Genomic DNA, 16,787 nt, shown 5'->3' on the forward strand with positions numbered 1-16,787 from the left:
AGGAAGATTAGTATGTAATGTCCCATCGACGTTAGGGTCATTATAGATTGAGCGCAAGCTCGGATGAGAGGAAATCTGCAATACTGTTTCAAAGGAATAATCCGGGCATATATCTGGAGTGACTTAGGGAAATCGTGGAAAACCTAAATCAGGATGGCCGGACGGGGGTTTGAACCGTCGCCCTCGTGAATGCGAGTCAGTGTGCTGACCACTGCGCCACCTCGCTCGGTTTCCCGTTTCATTACTTTAGTATATTTAACGAGTATTTCCTGTGAGTGAACAGTTTCAGTGTTTGGGAAATTTCACCCTAATGCACCCGGGTGGAAATTTATGTATCTTGTCGTTTGACGTCATGTGGGTACGGAGAGATTTGAAAGCAGGTATGTTTATGGACTTTGTGTGCCTGTGGTACTCCAACTCACAGATGTTAATCGTCACTTGTACAGCACACTTGCGCACAACCAAAACCGAAAGATTAACAAACAAGCCACTGAGATATTATTTACATCTACATCTGTATTTACGTCTATATATACACAGGTACTCCGAAAACCACCGTAAGGTGCATAGTGGAGGGTTCTCTGTACCATTACTTGTCAATTCCCTCCACTTCGACTCGCAAATAGAGCGAGGGACAAACGGCCGTCTGTACGCCTCCGTATGAGCTCTAATCTCTCGTATCTTATCTTTGTGGTCCTTACCCGCGATGTATGTTGCGAGACAGGAGAATCGTTCGGCAGTCAGCTTCAAAAGCCGGTTCTCTAATTTTTTTTAAATAGTTTTTCCCCAAAAGAACGCCACCTTCCCTCCAGGGATTTCCATTTGAGTTCCTGAAGCATCTCCGTAACATGTTTTGTTCGAAACTACCGGAAAAAATCTAGCAGAACTCCTCTGAATTGCTACGATGTCTTCCTCCAATCGGACCTGGTACGGATCCCGAGCGCTAGAGCAGTACTTAAGAATCGGTAGTACCAGCATTCTATATGCGGTGGATCACTCTTTCCTACAAACATCCTAATAAACCGAAGTTGACCATTCGCCTTCCCTATCACAGTTCTCACATACTCGTTCCATTTCATATCGCTTTGCATCTTTATGCCCAGACACTTAAACAACTTGACTGTGTCAAGCTGTATGCTAGTAATGCCGTATCACAATATTACAGGTACGTTTTTCCTACTCCTCCGCATTAACTTACATTTCTGCACATTTAGAGCAACATCAAACCAACTGGAAATTTTGTCTAATCCGTCTTGTACCCTCCTACAGTTCGACACCTTACCGTACACCACGGCATTATCAGCAAACAACCGCGGCTTGCTACCCACCCTGTCCGTAACTGTACGAGGGAACAAGACGGTTTAGACAAAATTCCCAGTTGGTTTGATGAATGTTAGCTAGAGAGAGAGAGAGAGAGAGAGAGAGAGAGAGAGATAGAGAACGACAGTGGTCCTATCACACTTCCCTGGGGTACTCCTGACAATACTAGGTTCTATTATTTAAGAAGTCTTCGAGCAACTCACATATCTGTGAACTTGTTGTATATGCTCGTACTTTCGTTAACAGGCTCCAGTGGGTCACCGTGTTAAATGCTTTCCGGAAATCTAGAAATATGACATCTCTGTTGCCCTTCATCCATAGTTCTCTGTATATCATGTGAGAAAAGGGTAAGCTGAGTTTCGCATGAGTGATGCTTTGTCAAATCATGCTGATTCGTGGACATAAGCTGCTTAGCTCAAGAAATCTTATGTATTTGAACTGAGAATGTGTTCAAGGGTTCTGCAGGAAACGGAAGTTAGGGATATTGTTCTGTAATTTTGCGGGTCCGTTCTTTTACCTTTCTTGTATATTGGAGTCACCAGCGCTTTTTTCAGTCGCTTGGGACTTTGTGCTGGGCGAGAGATTCACAATAAATGTAAGCCAGGTAAGGTGCCAATGCCGTTGAGCACTCTTCGTAAAATAGAACTGGGATTCCATCCGGACCTGATGATTTATTTGTTTTCAAATATTTAAGTTACTTCTCTACGCCAGGTATGCTTATGTCCACATCGTCCATACGGGAGTCTGTCCGATGGTCAAATGACGGTATGTTTGCACGGTTCTCGTCCGTGAACGATTTCTTGGACATGATTAAAATAAAACTTTTGCTTTCGTTTTGCTATCTTCAACGGCCACACCAGACTGAATGGAAGTCTTAGATCCGCTTACCGATTTTACATACAACCAGAATTTTCTGGGGTGCTTTGCCAGACCTATTAAACACCTGAAGCAGAAATAATTAGACACAAATGTAAGACTATGATGTTACAGATCGTCAGCAGGCTTATGTACGAACTTTCTGAGTAAAGGCAACAGTTAAGCAAAGTACGATGTGTTATTTGCTTGTATAGCAATGAGATAGGTACTTTTATACATATTATTCTGAAAGTTTTTCTTTAATTAAGAACGTCAACACATTTGAAGAAAGTCACTGAGTCGATTTTAATCATTTTTTTTTTCATTTAGTAATTTGCCTTCACATGTTTTCGATATCAGTGGATCTCCATTTGTTTCTGTCGTGACCTTTAATTACCGGTGGAATGCTTTATCACACGCAAAACTGTATATACAGTGTACAAACCGCCACTGATATTTGTTGGATACAGGAAACTTTATTTTCATCTGACGTGTTCTTCAAATCTTTTACCATATTTTGGGATACAGTACCAATGTATGCTATGTTTGTTACACATATACATTTCAGTCTTTTTCTTCAGCTGTGTTATTTGCAGCCTTTTTTTTCTTTATTTAGTATTGTGTCAACAACAGAGCTTGTGAGGTCAACAGGTGCTACAATCAATTCCACAATATTGCAATTTTCTGCTGCGTATTTTCTATGCTAAAAGTATTTTTAATGTTCTGTTTGTTACTGGCTTGCATGTTTCCTGTTTGCGAACGTTTTAATTACGTGATGTATCGGCATTAAAGGAGAATTGCAGGAAAACGCTAAAAAAAATATGTTTTGTAGTTGGTAGTGGAATTCGCTTGGTGCAGCGAATATTTCTATTAGCAGGAATAAATCTACACTGATACAAACCCAGGGAACGCCTACAGCACAAAGCTGAGAACCGGACATTCATCGCCTCGGGTACAACGTGTTAACGACTGCAACACGTCAGCCATAAATCTAATATTAGCACTTTCGACGGTCAGTATACTCACAAATAGCTTCAGACGCTCCATAGATGGAGAAAAACCACCGTTGCCGCCATTCGATGTACAAAAGTACACTCGCGTAAATTACTAGGCCATGTGCTGATTGTATCTCCCACAGCTGTCGTAACGTACCTCAATAAGCCAACCTTAGTTAAGTAATAAAAGGAATTTTACCGAGCGCTGAATTTTTCCAGTGGAGTCTTATGTTGAGGCGTGTATTGTGCGTGGTTGTATAAGTTGAGAAATTGCAATATGGTAGTCGTAATAGAAACTTAATAATCTATTGAGTCACAGCCATCAAATAATTATCGAAATGGCAGCAAAAAATTTATCCAGATACTACACCCATTTCCATCTCTTGCAGTTCATGAGCGTCATCCCATTTCTAACAGTTCTTTTCACACTGAATCATTTTTTGAACTAACTTCCAAATTTAGAATATCACATATCCTGTGATATTGTTGCTGTCGTTGTTTGCGGTAGAATTTTGGCACTTTAGCACGAATGTCGTCATAATCTTCGAAGACCGGTAAGATGCAGCAGACCATGGCAGTCTATACTGTGGAAGGCTCTCCATGTCTACCGTTTGAAGTCTCAGTGGTTGTCCTGTGAGTCTGTCCACTTTTAAAGTGAACGTCTACCATTAAGCTCTTTCCTCCCCAGTTCGAATAAGTATCGCCAAACTGGCTATCTAATGAATCCATCTAACCGATCGAGTTCTTCCGTAGTACCAAACTGGGAAAGCTTATATACTTTGCTTGTCTGAACAGTGTAAAATAGCTAAGTGGGTCTGTTTCCATTCCGTCACTTGTTGATCAGTCTGGTGAGACACCTGAAAATAGCAAAACAAAAGTCGGAGCTTTAAATATCACTTTCAAGAAATCGTCCACGCAGGAGAATGGTACAATCGTACCAAAATGGTTCAAATGGCTCTGAGCACAATGGGACTTAACATCTGAGGTCATCAGTCCCCTAGAACTTAGAACTACTTAAACTTAACTAACCTAAGGACATCACACACATCCATGTCCGAGGCAGGATTCGAACCTGTGACCGTAGCGGTCGCGCGGTTCCAGACACGCCTAGAACTGCTCGGTCACCCCGGCCGGCCTACAATCGTACCGTTGTTTCACCATTGAACGGACTCACCTGTATCCGATATAATAATAGGCATCCCTGGCTTAGAGAAAAAAGTGAAGAAACTGAAAACAAGTAAAATTTAAAGATTAAAACAGTCTTGATCGCAACGTTTCATTTTTATTGGAGTATTTCTTCCAGCGTCGACGGTCGGCGCAACTTGCACCACGGAGTCCACCCACTGTTCTGGAGTCAGAAGATGGTTCTTAAATAGAACCGAAGCCGGTTACTCCAATACAATTAAAAAGTTGCGATCAAGACTGTTTTAATCTTTAAATTTTTAATTTTAAAGATCGCTGATTAGGTTCTCAAAAATTGTATGAAACCAAATAAGTCGACAGGTATGGTGTTTGAAAGAGTACTCAACGAAATTGGATCCTTACTTAGCTTGCATTTATCGAGAATCTCTTGCCCAACTCTTAAGCCCCAAGCGACTGGAAAAAAGTGGTGACTCTTGTGCCTAAGAAGGGCAAAATAACGGACCCGGAAAATTTAAGACCAGTATCCCTAACATCGGTTTCCTGCAGACTCCTTGAACGTATTCTCGCTTCGAATATAATAAATTTTCTTGTGACCGAGAGTCTTATGTCCCCGAATCAGCATGGTTTTAGAAAACATTGCTTGTGTGGAACTCAGCTTGACCTTTTCTCACATGATGTACTGCGAACTGTATATGAAGGACAACAGGCAGATTCCATATTTCTAGATTTCCGAAGAGCATTTGACACGGCTCCGATTGCAGGGTGTTAACGAAGGTACGAGCATACGGAGTAGCTTCCCAGAGACGTCAGTGGCTCGAAGAGTTCTTAAGTAACACAACCCATTATGTTGTCCTCGAGGGCGAGAGGTCATCAGAGACAAGGATAAAGTCAGGAGTGCTCTAGGGAAGCGTGATAGGTCCGCTGTTATTTCCTATATACATAAATAATTTGGCAGGCAGGGTGGGAAGCAATTTGCGGTTGTTTTCTGATGCTGCTGCGAAGTTGTGTGACTGTAAGAGGAACAAGATGACTAAGACAAAGTTTCTAGTTGGTGTGATGAATGGCAGCTAGAACTAAATGTAGAAGAACGTACGTTAATACGGATGAGTAGGAAAAAAAGATCTGTAATGTTCGGATACAGCATTAGTAGCGCCCTGCTTGACACTGTCATGTGGTTTAAATATCTGGGCATAACGTTGCCGATATGAAATGGAATGAGCATTTGACGATTGTGGTAGGGAAGGTTAATAGTAGACTTCGGTTTATTGGGAGAATTCTACGAAAAGAGACCACAAAAAAATGGCTCTGAGCACTATGGGACTTAACAGCTATGGTCATCAGTCCCCTAGAACTTAGAACTACTTAAGCCTATCTAACCTAAGGACAGCACACAACACCCAGTCATCACGAGGCAGAGAAAATCCCTGACCCCGCCGGGAATCGAACCCGGGTACCCGGGCGCGGAAAGGAGACCACATATGGGACGCTAGTGCAACCTATTCTTGAATAATGCTCAAGGGTTTTGCATCCGTACCAGGTCGGATTAAAGGAAGACATTAGCTGTGCTTTGGTCTCCGAGCGCCGCGTGTACCAGGCTCTGTGTGCTGCCTACGAGCGCTCATAGGCAGCACCTAGCGCCTGGTACATGCGGCGCTCGGGGACCACAGCACAGCTACGACACCTGAGGATGCGCTTACAACAGTCCGAAACCGGTCGTGTGAAAATAAAATAATTTACAACTGAAGCGGTATTTTCAACCTCTGCTACTTGGAAAACGTTTGCAACCATTCAAGGACTTCAGGTTCCCAAACAAACACGGAATTTTTATGTACGACAGTGTGCCATAACACTGTTTACGACTGGTTTGAAGAACATTCTGCATAATTAGAACTAATTATTTGGACCACCAGACTGACAGATATAAATTCCATCGACCATTTGTGGGATGTAATCGAGAGGCCAGTTCTACATCTACATCTACATCTACATCTGTGCTCCTCAAGCCACCTGACGGTGTGTGGCGGAGAGTACCTCTATCGGTTCTCCCTTCTATTCCAGTCTCGTATTGTTCGTGGAAAGAAAGATTGTCGGTATGCCTCTGCGTGGGCTCTAGTCTCTCTGATTTTGTCCTCATTGTCTCTTCGCGAGATATACGTAGGAGGGAGAAATAAACTGCTTGACTCCTTGGTGAACGTATGTTTTCGAAACTTCAACAAAAGCCAGTACCGAGCTATTGAGAGTCTCTCCTGCAGAGTCTTCCACTGGAGTTTATCTATCATCTCCGTAACGCTTTCGCGATTACTAAATGATCCTGTAACGAAGCGCGCTTCTCTCCATCCCACACCGGTGAGCAGTATTCGAGCAGTGGGTGAACAAGTGTCCTGTAACCTACTTCCTTTGTTTTCGGATTGCATTTCCTTAGGATTCATACAATGAATCTTAGTCTGGCATCTGCTTTACCGACGATCATCTTTATATGATCATTCTATTTTAAATCACTCCTAATGCCTACTCCCAGATAATTTATGGAATTAACTGCTTCCAATTGCTGACCTGCGGTATTGTAGCTAAATGATAATGGATCTTTCTTTCTGTGTATTCCCAGCACATTACACTTGTCTACATTGAGATTCAATAGCCATTCCCTGCACCATGCGTCAATTCGTTGCAGATCCTCCTGCATTTCAGTACAATTTTCCATTGTTACTACCTCTCGATATACTACAGCATTATCGGCAAAAAGCCTCAGTGAACTTCTGGTGTTATCCACAACGTCATTTATATATATTGTAAACAGCAACGGTCCTATGACACTCCACTGCAGCACACCTGTAAACACTCTCACTTCGGAAGACTTCTCTCCATTGAGAATGACATGCTGCGTTCTGTTATCTAGGAACTCTTCAATCCAATCACACAATTGGTCTGATAGTCCACATGGCCTTAATTTGTTCATTAAACGACTGTGGGGAACTGTATCAAACGCCTTGCGGAAGTCAAGAAACACGGCATCTACCTTAGAACCCGTGTCTACGGCCCTCTGAGTCTCGTGGACGAATCACGCGAGCTGGGTTTCACACTATCGTCTTTTTCGAAACCCATGCTGATTCCTACATAGATTTCTAGTCTCCAGAAAAATCGTTATACTCGAACGTAATGCGTGTTCCAAAGTCTTCAACTTGTACTAATTCTGTGGACAAAATCCTGCACCAGCAACTGACTTAATAATTATGGACGGCTATGGAGGCAGTATGGATCAGAACTTCTGCAGGGGGCTTTCAAGTACCTGTTGAGTCCGTGCCAAGTCGAACTACTGCACTGTGGCAGGCAACCGGTGGTCTGACTCGATATTAGGAGAAATCCAATAACTTTTGTCACCTCAGTGTAAAGGTGAAGGTGGACAGTCCTCATATTGATGTCGAGTAATAATAGGTGATTGTATACCAGATGATCAAAACGTCAGTATAAATTTGAAAACTTAATAAACCATGGAAAAATGTAGACGGAGAGGTAAAAATGGACATACATGCTTGGAGTGACATGAGGTTTTATTAGAACCAAAAAAAACCAAGTTCACAAACTGTCCGACAGATGACGCTGGACAGAAAAACGTCAGTGACTGCGCATGACAATCGTGTATAAAAGGAGCTGTAATGAGAGAGAGAATCAGATGCGCCAGCAGTCGCTGCATGTTGACGTTACCCGAAAATGCGCTTTTAGTGAAGCTGTGTTATCAGAATGGGGAATGTGCTAGTTCAGCGTTACGATCCTATCGCCATAGGAAGGGGATTCGAACGGGTAAAGGTCCGTTGACAAATGCAGCTGTGGCGAGAATGATTTCGAAGTTCGAAGCCACGGGTTGTTTAGACGATAGACCCCGTAGTGGCCGACCGAGCACAAGGCGTAATGCTGCTGAGTTCAGGAAGAAATAGAGACTGTATCGGGTTCGTCTATGCACGGGGAAGTCAGCGCTCGTGCAGTCGCACGTCGCACCGGCATTTCATACACTACTGTTTGGTTGGCACTTAGGCGTATCCTCCGATGCTATCCGTACAAAATCCACCGGCATCATGAACTGTTACCTGGCGGTTTGGTGAAGCGGAATTCATTTGCGGTGTGGGCGTTTCAAAAGATGGCGGAAGATGACGATTGGTTGAGTAACGTGTTGTGGACCGACGAAGCTCATTTCACGCTCCGAGGGTCTGTCAACGCCGACAACTGCAGAATTTGGGCTACCTAAAATCCTAGAACTGTCGTGGAAACTCCATTGCACGACGAGAAAGTCACGGAATGGGTTGTATTTACCACATCTACCGTTATCGGGCCTTTTCTCTTCGAGGAAATGCGTGATTCTGTTTTTCAATCTGCTACCGTGACGGGCGAGAGGTACGCCGATAGGTTACAGATCGCATCGTCCCCAGCCTGGCTGATAAACACCTGCTGGAACGTACGATGTTTATGCAGGATGGCGCTCCACCCCATATTGCTAGACGCGTGAAAGATCTCTTGCGCGCGTCGTTTGGTGATGATCGTGTGCTGAGCCACCACTTTCGTCATGCTTGGCGTCCCAGGTCCCCAGACCTCAGTCCGCGCGATTATTGGCTTTGGGGTCACCTGAAGTCGCTAGTGCATCGTGATCGACCGACATCTCTAGGGATACTGAAAGACAACATCCGACGCCAATGCCTCACCATAACTCCGGGCCTGCTGTACAGTGCTGTTCAGAACATTATTCCTCGACTACAGCTATTGTTGAGGAATGATGGTGGACATATTGAGCATTTCCTGAGAAGAACATCATATTTGCTTTGTCTTACTTTGTTATACTAATTATTGCTATTCTGATCAGATGAAGCTCCATCTGTAGGACATTTTTTGAATTTTTGTATTTTTTTTTTTTTGGTTCTAATAAAACCTCACGTCATTCCAAGCATGTGTGTCAATTTGTACCGCTCTATCTACATTATTCCGTGATTTATTCAGTTTTCAAATTTATACTGACTTTTTGATCACCCGGTACTTTTGGTCAGGTAGTGTATAATGTTTTCTGTGGGGGTCGGAAGCAGAAGCAACTACGAGAATACTGCCGGTTGCCGTAGTAGGCAGCAGCTGGAGCGCAGACGCCACACTGGCTACACCGCGAGGTGTACTCTGCCCCTCACTGCACAAAAGGCACCAGTTGCGTGCACCAGTACAGTAGCAGCGTCCTCAAGTAACAACTTTTCCATCAGTATTGGTTGCAATTTTAGTTTTTTTTTTATTTGATGACTAACTGAAACTCTCAGCTGCCGACAGGTGTTCTTGATATACCTCGATGTGGACAGCGGAAAATGTGTGCCCCGACCGGGACTCGGACCCGGGATCTCCTGCTTACATGGCAGACGCTCTATCCATCTGTGCCACCGAGGACACAGATGAATAGCGCGACTGCAGGGACTTATCCCTTGCACGATTCCCGTAAGACTCACATTCCCAACTGTCAACAATTCTACATATGTAACGTACCTTATAGACATTTGCCCATCCACTCATTACTCGCGCACGCTTTGGCGATTCCCGAAAGACTTTGGGCAACCTGTGCGCATTCGCACAGACGAAGGTCAATGGCTGGGTAGCCTTTTAACTATATATATGAAGAGAGTAACTGTTCTCGAAAGAACAGATACTGTTGATGACCGTGCAGCTTTTCCCTGGAATAAATGATGACTAATTGAAATCCTCAGCTGCCGACAGCTGTTGTTGTTCAGCAGTCCACATCGAGGTATATCAACAGCACCTGTCGGCAGCTGAGGATTTCAATTAGTCAGCATTTATTCCAGGGAAAAGCTGCACGGTCATCAACAGTATCTGTTCTTTCGAGAACAGTTACTGTCTTCATATACAGGATGCTACAAAAAGATACGGCCAAACTTTCAGGAAACATTCCTCACACACAAAGATAGAAAATATGTTATGTGGACATGTGTGCGGAAACGCATACTGTCCATGTTAGAGCTCATTTTATTACTTCTCTTTAAATCACATTAGTCGTGGAATGGAAACACACAGCAACAGAACGTACCAGCGTGACTTCAAACACTTTGTTACAGGAAATGTTCAAAATGTCCTCCGTTAGCGAGGATACATGCATTCACCCTCCGTCGCATGAAATCCCTGATGCGCTGATGCAACCCTGGAGGATGGCGTATTGTATCACAGCCGTCCAGAATATGAGCGGGAAGAGTCTCTACATTTGGTACCGGGGTTGCGTAGACAAGAGCTTTCAAATGCCCCCATAAATGAAAGTCAAGAGGGTTGAGGTCAGGAGAGCGTGGAGGCCATGGAATTAGTCCGCCTCTACCAATTCATCGGTCACCGAATCTGTTGTTGAGAAGCGTACGAACACTTCGACGGAAATGTGCAGGAGCTCCATCGTGCATGAACCACATGTTGTGTCGTACTTGTAAAGGCACATGTTCTAGCAGCACAGGTAGAGTATCCCGTATGAAATCATGATAACGTGCTCCATTGAGCGTGGGTTGAAGAACATTCGGCCCAATCAAGACATCACCAACAATGCCTGCCCAAACGTTCACAGAAAATCTGTGTTGATGACGTGATTGCACAATTGCGTGCGGATTCTCGTCAGCCCACACATGTTGATTGTGAAAATTTACAATTCGATCACGTTGGAATGGAGCCTCATCCGTAAAGACAACATTTGCACTGAAGTGAGGATTGACACATCGTTGGATGAACCATTCGCAGAAGTGAACCCGTGGAGGCTAATTAGCTGCTGATAGTGCCTGCACACGCTGTACATGGTACGGAAACAACTGGTTCTCCCGTAGCACTCTCCATACAGTGACGTGGTCAACGTTACCTTGTACAGCAGTAACTTCTCTGACGCTGACATTACGGTTATCGTCAACACGAAGAATTGCCTCGTCCGTTGCAGGTGTCCTCGTCGTTCTAGGTCTTCCCCAGTCGCGAGTCATAGGCTGGAATGTTCCGTGCTCCCTAAGACGCCGATCATTTACCTCGAACGTCTTTCTGTCGGGACACCTTCGTTCTGGAAATCTGTCTCGATACAAACGTACCGCGCCACGGCTATTGCCCCGTGCTAATCCATACATCAGATGGGCATCTGCCAACTCCGCATTTGTAAACATTGCACTCACTGCAAAACCACGTTCGATATGAACACTAACCTGTTGATGCTACGTATTGATGTGCTGGATGCTAGTACTGTAGAGGAATGAGTCGCATGTCAACACGAGCACCGAAGTCAGCATTACCTTCCTTCAATTGGGCCAACTGGCGGTGAATCGAGGAAGTACAGTACATACTGACGAAACTAAAATGAGCTCTAACATGGTAATTAACCGTTTCCGGACACATGTCCACATAACATCTTTTCTTTATTTGTGTGTGAGGAATGTTTCCTGAAAGTTTGGCCGTACCTTTTTGTAACACCCTGTATATATGAAGACAGTAACTGTTCTCGAAAGAACTGATACTGTTGATGACCGTGCAGCTTTTCCCTGGAATAAATGATGACTAACTGAAACTCTCAGCTGCCGACAGGTATTGTTGATATACCTCGATGTGGACAGCTGAACAACAACACCTGTCGGCAGCTGAAGGTTTCAGTTAGTCATCATTTATTCCAGGGAAACGCTGCACGGTCATCAACAGTATCAGTTCTTTCGAGAACAGTTACTGTCTTCATATATATATATATATATATATATATATATATATATATATATATATATATATATATATATATATATATATATATATATATATATATATATATATATTCTCAACGACGCGCTTCGCCTTATTTAGGCATCTTCAGGTTATCTTTCTTAGATGGGCGCGAGAGGCACCAAGATTTTCGTCATGTACATCTACATCTACATGATTACTCTGCAATTCACATTTAAGTGCTTGGCAGAGGGTTCATCGAACCACAATCTCTCTACCACTCCACTCCCGAAAATCGCGCGGGAAAAGCGAACACCTAAACCTTTCTGTTCGAGCTCCTATTTCTCTTATTTTATTTTGATGATCATTCCTACCTATGTAGGTTATGCTCAACAAAATGTTTTCGCATTCGGAAGAGAAAGTTGGTGACTGAAATTTCGTAAATAGATCTCGCCGCGACGAAAAACGTCTTTGCATTAATGACTTCCATCCCAACTCGCGTACCATAATCTGCCACACTCTCTCCCCTATTACGTGATAATACAAAACGAGCTGCCCCTTTTTGCACCCTTTCGATCTTGGTGCCTCTCGCGTACATCTAGAATAGATAACCTGAAGATGCCTAACTAAGGCGAAACGCGTCGTTGAGAAACAAAAAACAAAACTAAAATTGCAACCAAGACTGTTTTTAACCGATACTCTTAAGCACTGGTTTGCTGTTATGGCACACATGGACTGGAACAACTTTTCCATCGCCTGTCCCTCTGCAGCGCAGCGTGAAGCGGCGTCGGCATGTGGACGGCGCTGCTGCTGGCGGCAGCGATGGCGGCGGCGGGCGCGGCCTGCTGGTTCCTGCGGCGCAGCGCGTCCCACTGGGCGCGGCGCGGGCTGCCCTACCTGCGGCCGCACCTGCTGCTCGGCAACGCGGCCGGCTTCGCGCTCAACCGGCAGACCTGCGGCCAGGTGTTCGGCGAGCTGTACGCGCGCCTGCGCGGCCACCCGCTGGCCGGCATCTTCCTGCTGTGGCAGCCCGCGCTGCTGGTGCGCGACCCCGCCATCGCGGGCCGCGTGCTCGTCCGAGACTTCGAGTGCTTCCGCGACCGCGGACACCGCGCCTCCGACCCCATGCTGCAGGACCTCTTCTTCCTCAGGGGCGACCGCCGCTGGAGGACCCTCAGGGACAGCCTCGAGCCGGGGTTCGGACCGAAAGGCGCCAGGTAATACCCTGAACGTCACACCTTGTTTCTTTACGTCACTTTCTAACTGAGCAGTCTATTAAATGTCACATACCTTGGAGAGTAGGTTACAAATGGTGAGCTGCACACGGCTTTAAATTGCTGTAAGGAAATTGTAACCAGCTCGGATATCATTGATATCGATGCTAAGGAACTGCAACAAGAGTTCTAAAGTAAACGTGTCATCTTGTTGTTGTTGTGGTCTTCAGTCCTGAGACTGGTTTGATGCAACTCTCCGTGCTACACTATCCCGTGCAAGCTTCTTCATCTCCCAGTACCTACTGCAACCTACATCCTTCTGAATCTGCTTAGTGTATTCATCTCTTGGTCTCCCTCTACGATTTTTACCCTCCACGCTGCCCTCCAATACTAAATTGGTGATCCCTTGATGCCTCAGAACATGTCCTACCAACCGATCCCTTCTTCTAGTCAAGTTGTGCCACAAACTTCTCCCCAATCCTATTCAGTACCTCCTCATTAGTTATGTAATCTACCCATCTAACCTTCAGCATTCTTCTGCAGCACCACATTTCGAAAGCATCTATTCTCTTCTTGTCCAAACTATTTATCGTCCATGTTTCACATCCATACATGGCTACACTCCGTACAAATACTTCCAGAAACGACTTCCTGACACTTAAATCAATACTCGATGTTAACAAATGTCTCTTGTTCAGAAACGCTTTCCTTGCCATTGCCAGTCTTCATTTTATATCCCCTCTACTTCGACCATCATCAGTTACTTTGCTCCCCAAATAGCAAAACTCCTTTTCTACTTTAAGTGTCTCATTTCCTAATCAATTCCCTCAGCATCACCCGACTTAATTCGACTACATTCCATTATCCTTTTGTTGATGTTCATCTTATATCCTCCTTTCAAGACACTGTCCATTCCGTTCAACTACTCTTCCAAGTCCTTTGCTGTCTCTGACAGAATTACAATGTCATCGGCAAACCTCAACGTTTTTATTTCTTCTCCATGGACTTTAGTACCTACTCCGAGTTTTTCTTTGGTTTCCTTTACTGCTTGCTCAATATACAGATTGAATAACATCGGGGAGAGGCTACAACCCTGTCTCACTCCCTTCCCAACCACTGCTTCCCTTTCACGTCCCTCGATTCTTGTAACTACCATCTGGTTTCTGTACAAATTGTAAATAGCCTTTAGCTCCCTGTATTTTACCCATGCCACCTTCAGAATTTGAAAGAGAGTATTCCAGTCAACATTGTCAAAAGCTTTCGCTAAGTCTACAAATGCTAGAAACGTAGGTTTGCCTTTCTTTAATCTAGCTTCTATGAAAAGTCGTAGGGTCAGTATTGCCTCACGTGTTCCAATATTTCTACGGAATCCAAACTGATCTTCCCCGAGGTCGGCTTCTACTAGTTTTTCCATTGGTCTATAAAGAATTCGCGTTAGTATTTTACAGCTGCGTCTTATTAAACTAATTGTTCGGTAATTTTCACATCTGTCAACATCTGCGTTCTTTGCGATTGGAATTATTATATTCTTCTTGAAGTCTGAGGGAATTTCGCCTGTCTCATACATCTTGCTCACCAGAGTGAAGCCGGCTGGAGTTGATCACTTTCTGTTTGGATTCGTGTGGTGTGCATACTGTAAGACCTTCGGTACACACATCATCAGATTATTTGACTTGTCGCTCTAACGAAGTAGGCGAGTGTCAGCAATACGTCTCGTGGTCTTATCGTGGTGTGTTTATCTTCTGCCGTTACGTCAGACGATAGAAATGCCACTTGCACGCTTAGAGTAGCAGATTGATGGTGACCAACATTAAACAGAATTTGATTAATTTTCACACACATTTATTAAAATAATAACAAGCATAAACATTAAGTAACTTGAGTCTGGATGTTATTTACAATTGATAATCTGAAGTTCCTTTGGTCTTGGTACGTTAATCTTATTCTCACATATCTCTGATACTTGACAAAGTGTCTATTCATTTATCTTCATGGATATGTACAGGAATATGATAATCTTCTTAGGTGCAGACTGAAACCTGACTGGTACAGACTAATGCAGACTGGTACAGACTGGTGCAGACAAATACAGACTGACTAATCAGAGGTCTGTGCACTCGTTATAATACGTCACGCGTTCAGATATCACTAAGCGAGTGTGATCCACGAGGAGAAAAGGTTCTACGTTAGCAGCAATCTCATTGGCCGCGTTACATATTAATACGTGGATCGGTGGAAGCAGAGTTTGGTCCGTCTCTATGGCAGCGCCATCTCGTAGTGCAGAGACAGACGAGCGCTGCGCCTGCGCTGTTGTGCTTAGCGGGGCGCGCTCTAGTGGGAATGTTGTGTATGCGCTGACTACGCGGAACTATGTACTCAACAATTTGGCTGCTAGAAAGAACAGTGAGTGGAAAGAAGTCACCACGTCGTATGTTCATTTAGGCAAAGGGGACACTGTATTGCGTTCAGATGTGGGTGGATCGTTGTACCACAACTGTCGATCCCACTGTCATCAGGCCAGTTACGAAAGCAGCTATACTCTGGTGGAGTGAGGAATTACACTCTGCATTTTGTGGGAAGGATGGGGCTGGGGAGATAGGCAAAAAGGGAGGCACATCAAAACCAAAGTATCTCGCAACCTGTCATTTAGCGTGTGTGAAATGTTGCCTAAACATTAGGCACTGCAGGAAGAGATTGTGGAAAAAGATTCTGTGCACCACAAACCAGTCCACAAAAAGTACGACCGAATGGAATGCCTCTGATCCTATCTGATATCGTTTACATGTAATGAGAACGTCAGAGGTCCTATTACGCCTCCATAGACCATACCCGATGTTGCTTTCGCTTATGTAGAACATTCACACAGTGTTCATCGAGCACATTTCTGTGGAGACACTGGCATCTAAAATTTGCAAGATATCGTAAATGAATTAAACATGCTCTTTTTCACGAAAATATTTTCCTCATTTGCTTTTGTTTAAATTTTTTGGAACAGTCTCTTTTGTTCCAAGAACGTCATTATGTAAGAGCGCAGCTATGATTTTCGATCCTGCAACGAGAGAGATGTAAGCCTTATTGTTGTATACTTCTGTACTTAAATGTTTGAAACTCTTTGAAAACAGTAGTGACTTGAGTCCTTTTGTAGTCATATAGAAATCATTCGCTCTTTCCTGTACCACTTCCTTAACTCATCGAGTCCAATGATATAATTGTAAAATATTTCACAACATTTCTATTTATGATCATATTTAGCAACGAATACAAGAAAAAATTGGCAACAATTAAGAGGGTGGTTTCACTGTGGACCCACCGGAACGTACATTTTTCAACCACCAATGATTTAATGAGATATATTTGGAAGCAAGTTCGCATTTTTTTATACACTCCTGGAAATTGAAATAAGAACACCGTGAATTCATTGTCCCAGGGAGGGGAAACTTTATTGACACATTCCTGGGGTCAGATACATCACATGATCACACTGACAGAACCACAGGCACATAGACACAGGCAACAGAGCATGCACAATGTCGGCACTAGTACAGTGTATATCCACCTTTCGCAGCAA

The 16,787-nt window shown here is 44.0% G+C and overlaps 1 protein-coding gene across 1 annotated transcript in view; it reads left to right on the plus strand.

Moving 5' to 3' along the window:
- The window catches only part of LOC126412589 (uncharacterized), a 236,615-nt gene that overhangs the window by 8,851 nt on the left and 210,977 nt on the right, over positions 1-16,787 (plus strand). Inside the window, exon 2 of the mRNA XM_050082250.1 lies at positions 12,776-13,222. Within this exon, the coding sequence (XP_049938207.1) occupies positions 12,798-13,222 (425 nt within the window). The 5' untranslated portion in view covers positions 12,776-12,797. The remainder of the gene's footprint in view (positions 1-12,775; positions 13,223-16,787) is intronic.

Source organism: Schistocerca serialis, chromosome 7, assembly GCF_023864345.2.
Source record: "Schistocerca serialis cubense isolate TAMUIC-IGC-003099 chromosome 7, iqSchSeri2.2, whole genome shotgun sequence".
NCBI classification, from domain to species: Eukaryota; Metazoa; Arthropoda; class Insecta; order Orthoptera; family Acrididae; genus Schistocerca; species Schistocerca serialis.